The sequence below is a fragment of the Fulmarus glacialis genome, unplaced genomic scaffold (genome assembly GCF_000690835.1).
Source record: "Fulmarus glacialis isolate BGI_N327 unplaced genomic scaffold, ASM69083v1 scaffold41789, whole genome shotgun sequence".
Classification (NCBI taxonomy): domain Eukaryota; kingdom Metazoa; phylum Chordata; class Aves; order Procellariiformes; family Procellariidae; genus Fulmarus; species Fulmarus glacialis.
This window is the reverse complement of record NW_009232121.1, coordinates 1-7644: the sequence shown is the minus strand read 5'-3', so window position 1 is coordinate 7644 and position 7644 is coordinate 1. Positions and strand designations below refer to the sequence as shown.

Sequence of the window (7644 nt, the reverse complement as noted above, 5' to 3'; positions counted from 1 at the left end):
TTCTCACTCCCACTCCATGTAGTGGGAAAGACTAGGGATGAATGTTGTGTATCCAAGGAAGTTTGCTTTCCAGAAAGCCTAGTCTTCCACTCCTGTACAGTGTTCTAACTGGATGTTAGATTCCCAGAAATTTAGCATAAACATAGTTTTGACCGAAGTGGATGCAGAAATGAGTAAGTTGACATGGTACATGCAAGTTGCATGCCTGGCCTTTGTCAGTCATATTTATGCTTCATGCTCTGGGCACTGTAGTATTACTTAAGTCTGACAGACTAAAAACAAACCATGTTCCTCTACCTAGTAGCAGAGTGAAGAGTGTAAAGAGTACTTTACTACTGTAACACGAAAACTGTTAATGTCTCCATTCTAATGGAGAATTGACATGTCTACAGACAGCTCAGTAGACTCTGCTTTCAGAAGTGCAGCCTGCATTGCTTTCAGATCTCCCAGTGACTACACATAAGAACAGTAGACAGTATGCTCTTTCCACAAGTTTAATAGAGTTACAAAAGGATACCACTGCTCTATATGCAACACATGGCTAACCACATACACTGTATTGTCACTAAAGTCAACAGGGATTGATGTACAGATATTGATCATTAGGATTTTCTATGAAGGTAGTGTCAACAGGACAAGCTTTCCTTCAAGTAAAAAAGTTACTGTTTATACCTATAGCATGACCCCTTGACTCAGATGCAATGACTTAGTCAAAGTTCAGTAACTGATGCTTGCTCTTTACATAAGGCATACTAGTTTCCACTCAGACGGAAAGCTTATTTCTGCTTGGAGAAATACTCTTTACTTTTCTGAACATCAGGCTTGATCGTGTCACTGCCAGGCTTCCAGCCAGCTGGGCACACTGAAACGATAAGAATGTTTAAGTCTTACCATCTGCTCCTGCAGAACATGTTTTATACAACATTAAAGCAAACTGGCAACTCAAAACTTGTATACATCTTTGCAACATACAGAAGCTGCATTATTCAGTGTGGCATTGTGTTCAGTTTACTTTACTCATTTCCATTTGTTCACTGAGTAGAAGCACCCAAAGAACCAAGTGTTGGCCCACAGAACAGTGGGCCCTTTGCACATCCACCCCTCCCCACCCGGCTTAAAAGCTCCATAGAAGCTTGACAGCAAGGTAACACCAACTCCAGCAGCCTGGGTCGTAAGGCTTTACCACTTATTACAATACACTTCCCTCCTTGAATCCTGTCAAGTCTATATTCTCCTTATCTTTAATCAGTCCTAGTCCCATTCTCCAGTTTAATGGGGAGGGGGAAGAAGAGTTCAACTGTCTCTAGTTCCCCTACATGGCTATCAAAAGATGCAGAGGTGCACAGCCTCCAAATTGCTGTGACTCAAGCTCCATTTTTTGGACAGAGTCTTCCTTGCGCACAGCTATGCAAGGCTTGATGCTTGCTCCACACAAGATGGCAATTTTAGCTATAGTATTCTCGGCTTCTGACTGTTGCTACACACTTTATTCTGGTCTATCCTGGTTTAGATGAGACTGCAGTCCTAGTTCTGGAAGAGAAAACTTTTGCCAGCTTTTGACTACTCCAGGGCATGGTAAACCCCAAGAAGCTTCACTTGCAAGACATGTGACTGCTCCATCATCGAATATTAGGATGTCTCCTCAGCTGATAGAGGATGGCATACAAGTTCAGAAACACTAACTCCCTTCAGGCTATACAGTATAGCCACAATAGCAGCTTGTTTTAATAAAATCTCCCATTGATTTACCAGTTTTGAAGCAAGTTAAGTATGACCAGCAACAACACCATGTCATTAACTAATGACAACTAAAGACTACTAATACCTACATAGCAATTTTGAGTTTCCATAACCTAGTTCATCTGCAGTGCCTTTTTTTTTAATTCCTGCAGAAGAGCTACCAGCTTCAAGCACCTTATCACTCTTGAACTATGGGCACAAAGACTCTCATTCATTTTCCCCTCACTACATTTGGCCTCACCACACATGGACACAAAGATCAGCAGGCTTTCTGGGAATTTAAATGCTTTGTCTAACAGACTGCGTAAAACATTGCATTAGTACTGATTGTCTCAACCTACCAAGTCTGAGAGCAAAGTCTAAATTATGCTTACCCTTACAGGCTAAGTTATTACATGTCCTTCATTTCTGTCTCAAGTATTTTCTGTGTCTAATTGAGAGAGAGACAACTGCTCTGTGCTCAACAAGACATCCAGCACCAAATTGATTCAAGTGATATTTCAACATTAGCAAGTACTCAGTGGACAATTAACTAGAATAGGTTTTGTATAGCACTATGGTGTCCTTCAAGTAGCTTTACAGCACCAGCTGCATTTCAAGAGGCACAATTACTTGCTGTGTACAGATCAATACATGTACTTAGTACCTTTCAGTAAACCTCAATTTAACCTGCCTAGTTAATACTGTTCTCTAGAAAAAACATTTAAGATTAGAAAGAGGAAGAACTCTTACCTTCTCCATGTTTATCTGTAAACTGGAAGGCCTGGACAAGTCTGAGGGTTTCATCAACAGAACGGCCAACAGGAAGATCATTGATTGTTATCTGCCTCAAGATTCCCTTCTCATCAATTATGAACAGACCCCTAAAAAAAACAGCCCTAAAGTTAAACACAGCTTTTGAAAGACTGATTAGACTGAAGTGAGTTTCAAAAACTCAAGTTTAGTATTCTATTGGCAGTAAGTTGTATCATCTAGTATTATTGACCTCTTGCTAAAAATGAATACCTTTGGTGTATGCATAGCACTGAAACATTAGCAGCTGAAAGCCTAACACTCAGCAAGAACTAGGAGAGATAGGAGGTAAGTCAAAACACTAATGCTTCCTTAAATAGGAAGTGTTGCAGGAAGATACTAGTGGAAAAACAAAATAGAAGAGAAATCCAAGGAAAAAGTGAATTGAAGGAGAGGCATTCTTACATTCAAAGAAAAACTACACACACGGTTCTCAAAAAACCCAACCCAGCAATGGCTCATCAGTTAGTCCTCCAAAGTCATGTTAAGAGTTAGCAGAAGTTCAGCTCCCTCAGCAACTTTAACTGAACAGTTGACTAAAAGATAAGGCTTAAGTTTTAAGTAATCTGTACTTTAATCACTAGATTAAATACATGTAATCACTTCCATGACTATGTAGGTCTTGCATTACCAAAGTTTGCAGAAGCTCACCTGCACAAGACTCCTGCGCTGTGCAGACAGGTAATCAAAGAGAAGCAGCAGGCATTTACCTAGCTTACCAAACCCATGAAAAGTCTGAACACTGAGGAGAACCAAGTAGCATCTCCCCTTGTAGGAGTGTTTGATAGCTTGAAGCAGTTTACATCTAGAATAGCTAATAGTTTCAGCTTGCTGCAGGTGTTCAAGTATATACAAGCTCTGTGTTCATCTGACATGCTCCATGTATTGCAACATAAGACTTGAACAGCAAGTTTACCTTCTTGCATATTACCTGTATGCAATACCTTCATCCTCTTTAAGTACTCCATATTCTTTTGCAATGACACGTTTTGTGTCAGAAATCAATGGGATTTTCATAGTACCCAAACCACCTTGTTTCTTAGGAGTGTTGATCCTGAAAGAAGGAAGTTTAAGTGTTAAAAATATGGATAGTTCAGAATAAAGTGTAAGGTACAACAGAAGCTGATCCTTTCCGCAATATCATACTCGGTCTGCCATGAGACAACAAAAGAACTGAGCAGTATGCTCAGTTCTGTTCAGAAGCACCTGGCACTACTAATACTTCCCAAGTGCCTTTACTTGATACTTCAGTAAGAAAGTTTGAATACACTCAGGATTCAGTTCCTGCAATAACGGAGGCCAGGCAGAATAGTCTATTAGGTTAAAAGGCTGATTCTTACCAGGCAAGGTGACAAAAGTGAGAGTCAACAGAAGCTCCAATTACTTCACAATTAATTTTCTTGAATTCGTCAGCTCTGTCACTGTATGCAATGATTTCAGTGGGACAGACAAAAGTGAAGTCCAGAGGGTAGAAGAAGAACACAACATATTTTCCTAGAAAAGCAGTATAACCAGTTAATCTCTTACCTTTATAAGAGTTGTTATATTCAGTATCAACTATTCAAATACTGATAGAGGAGGAAGGGCTTGATGCAACACTACCTTTAAAGATTAAATAGCAAACTACAGCTGCCTCTGTTTTAAGACTTGTATATAGGTGGCAAGCCCATAAGGCACCTAGGGGAATTACACTTCAGCCAAATACCATTTACAACATTCTTCAAGGCCACTCTACAGCTAATAACACAGAACCCGACCCAACTGAAGTCTCCAAAACCAGACTGTCAAATTTGACAGGGAATGCCTGTCTCCTGGGTCTACTCCCATAGGCATGCCCAGAGTACACCTAGTACCTACACTAGAACACCCTGTGGTTGACTACTAAGAGTGCAGAAAAGCCACAGGTCTGAAAGGCTTCAAGCCAAGGAGACATTTTAATTGAGTAGCCTATACCTACTCAGCCTGAGGGCTGCAGCTTCCAGTTAGAAAATGTCTCTTTCTAAAGCCATCCACATTAGTACTTGAATACTTCAGGCTTTACCTTTGTTCCACATAGCACTTTGGAGATGTTACATCAGTCTTATAGTATAAGACAGGACAAATAAGCCTGATCCAAGACAACAGTTTAGAGGAGTTTTATGCTAATTAGCAACAATCACCATAGCCGGGACATTCAGCCATGCTGTTGACAGCTTTCCAAGCATACTCCAGCCACCACTGATAACCACTGCACAAGTGGTGTACTTCAGTCTACTGCCAAGTGGTCACTATTACTTTGAAACCAAATCAAGATATATCCTTAGATGCCCTCCACTCGTGCGTATGGCCAGATTATATCTATGTAATTAGAGAAGCATATAAGCTTACCTTTATAGTCAGAGAGCTTGATGTCTTTGAATTGTCCATCTGGCATTACAGCCGTAGCAGTAAAGTCAGGGGCTGGTTTTCCAATGAAAGCCTTTCCTGAAGACATCTTGATTTAATCTAGATAAGAGTTAATGACAATACAGTTTAGATAATAGTACATTTGCACCTGGAAGTAAGCATTTATTCAAAGCATCTTGTCAATTTAGATTGAACACCAAAGACAGTTTGTCAGCACTTGGTCTTGCAACACAAGGCATAAGGGTGAAATTAGTTTTAACTTTGTCACCTGGGTAGTCCAGTAAAAACACTAAAAAAACATTTTTTTCCTAAAGCAGCAACACAGTAAGATGCAGTTCAATAATCACAGCCTAGATATCCAGACCAAGCCACTACCTAGATTACTAGCACTTCAAGATCTATGGCTCATTAGCCTCCTAATAATACAGTAATGGTTATCTTTGACCAGCAACAGCTCATCACAGTCTGGAACAGGGCTAGCCTTCTAGAGTTTTTGTATTCAGTAAGTCTTCCAGTTCCACTTGGTGGATGAGTTAGAAAGTCTGGGGTTTAGAACTTTTCATGAGGAGATCCTTGTTCAAGTTTACAAGGGAACTTAAGAATTTAAATTTACAAGGGAATTTAAAACTTTATCTTCCTGTTGATTCCAGAAGAAAAGAACTTTTGTTAATCTCCAGAGAACAGTGCTCTGCATAACTACACTTTACCCTTTCAAACAATTAAACCTTGTTTTATTTGCAACTAGAAAGACTCATGGTGTATACGGGAATCATTCTCTGTTAGTAATTAAAATTTCACCGAATCTTAAACCTGTATAGCCAGGTCACTTCCCCCCTCAAGTCTACTGAAAAACAGTAAGAGGGTACACAAGGACAAGAAAACTGCTGCTGGCTGCCTGCCCTAAAAGCTAGTCAATTGTAATATGCCCTGTGCAGTATTTTTGCTCAGTCTGGGAAGGCAGTATTTGTGTATCACTTTAGAATTCCAGTTACTTCCACAGCATAATCTTTCAAATAGGTAGCTTTATGAACCTTGTTTCTTCAACTCAAAATCTTCTTAAAAGTGATTTCACTTAAGTCATTCTACACATTGCTACAAGCACTAGCTGCCTTGGAGATAAAAAAACATCTGAAAGGTTAGCATGAGTCTCATGTTGCTAAGGAAAGCAGAGATTCAAGGATTCTTCCAAGTCCTGCCTGCAAGGCACTAGGTCCTTTCTAAAGAAGGTTGAGAGCACCTCATTTCTAGGCTCCTTCCCCCTTGCCAGACACTTTCTTCCTGGAGAACTAGCCCATAAGTCATAAACGTTTAGCGTTCAATTCAAGTTTAAACTAATCAGTTTAGAGTCTTTTCCAGTAAAAGTTTTACCTTTGAAAATTTCTTTTACATACCCTGACAGTATATAGACAGTAATCATCTACCTCTCAGTTTTCATTTTGACAAATGCCAATCTGTTCAGTGTTTCTAACTGCCTTTCGCAACAAAGCTCTTCATCTTCATGTTCATCCAACAGTTTAGTCTTCAACTGCAGCAGACTAGGAGTAAGTCTTACAAATGAAGGTGGCCAGAACTACAGAGTATTCATGGGATTGCACTGAAGCAGTCTAGCAGGAAGACATCAATAATCCCTCTGCCGAACATCACATGTAGCCGTGAATGTAGGTGCACTTCTGAAACTGCAATTCTGTAAGAGGGATGGGGGGACAGCCATTGCACAATATTTATTTGAGATGCCTCCAACTGGTGAGTTTTATCTCAGAAGCAAGAGCTGTTTTGTCTGGAGTGCATTTTGTCACTGAATTACTTTCTTTTCCATTACTCAAGCTCAAGGTCATCCTTTTGCTCAGTGCTATGCCAGTCCTCCTGTATTTGTTCCATCAGCAATCCCGTGGAGTATTTTACTAGGTGTTTAAAGTCAAACAAAAGCTGTCGAACTGCTCTTTCACACTTCCCCTTTCTAAACGGCAAATTATTGCCCCTTTTTTAGGTAACATGAAAAATCTTTACTATTGACAGGAGATTTCAGTTGTCTTGTACTGCAAGACAACCTTCTGCTTTCCTCACAGCTCGTACTGCGACCTGCCAACATTTCTGCTTTTCTGTGCGGGGTTAGCATGTGTTCTCACATGTTCTACTTGGATTTTTAGCCACAGCATTTCCTAATCCACAGACAAACAGACCACAGACTCAAAGTTATTTCCTTTCATTCTAGAGGAAAAGAGAATGGACGCTGCAGGTCAAGTACACTCAAATCAGGTCAGAATATCTTTCTGTTGCTCATAGCCGCACACGGCCTCAATTATCTTCAAACTGCAATTATAATAAGCCAGGCCTGCACTCTTAACTAGCAATTCATACCTTTAGGATATCGTGAACAAAAGTGAAAGGCCATGTCAAAACACACCATCAGCCTTCCACTTTGCTACCTTCAGACTGTCACAGAAATGCGGTTAAGCTACTGAGCTGCGGTCAGAAAAGAGCGATATTGGCACGGATCTCCTCGGTTCGAGTATACCGCAGCCAGGTACACACAGACCACGAAACGCGTTTTGCCGAAAAAGCTCTGAAGCGAGATCAAAGCATTCACCTGCGCAACTACGCTGCTCTGCAACAGGGGACCCCTGCCCCTTGCATGCCCCCACCAAGCTAAATCCAGCCCTTCTCTTTTTTAAAGACTTAGAAGCGAGATGCCGACACGCTCGCCGGCCGACACGCTCGCCGGCCGCC

The 7644-nt window shown here is 40.7% G+C and overlaps 1 protein-coding gene across 2 annotated transcripts; it reads right to left on the bottom strand.

The window, feature by feature from the left end:
- Nucleotides 1–478: 478 nt before the first annotated feature.
- On the bottom strand, nucleotides 479–5042 carry LOC104071666 (peroxiredoxin-1). 2 transcript variants are annotated; one of them, XM_009584794.1, is made up of 5 exons: nucleotides 4900–5042; nucleotides 3873–4026; nucleotides 3464–3586; nucleotides 2473–2603; nucleotides 479–862 (listed from the first exon to the last, which is right to left on the bottom strand). In XM_009584794.1, the coding sequence occupies exons 1-5, from the start codon at nucleotides 5003–5005 to the stop codon at nucleotides 777–779; spliced, it is 600 nt and encodes a 199-aa protein (XP_009583089.1). In that variant the 5' UTR covers nucleotides 5006–5042; the 3' UTR covers nucleotides 479–776. The 2 variants fall into 2 exon arrangements, with proteins under 2 accessions (XP_009583089.1, XP_009583088.1); XM_009584793.1 differs by having other exon boundaries at nucleotides 479–886; nucleotides 4900–5025.
- Between the last annotated feature and the right edge of the window lie 2602 nt (nucleotides 5043–7644).

Excerpts from the sequence above, each read along its gene's own strand:
- LOC104071666 (XM_009584793.1), bottom strand. The coding sequence starts at position 5,005 with ATGTCTTCAGGAAAGGCTTTCATTGGAAAACCAGCCCCTGACTTTACT. Across the intron at positions 3,587-3,872 it reads CACTTTTGTCACCTTGCCTG|GATCAACACTCCTAAGAAAC; the intron begins GTAAGAATCAGC and ends TCCTTCTTTCAG. Across the intron at positions 887-2,472 it reads TACAGATAAACATGGAGAAG|ACTTAAACATTCTTATCGTT; the intron begins GTAAGAGTTCTT and ends GCAGATGGTAAG.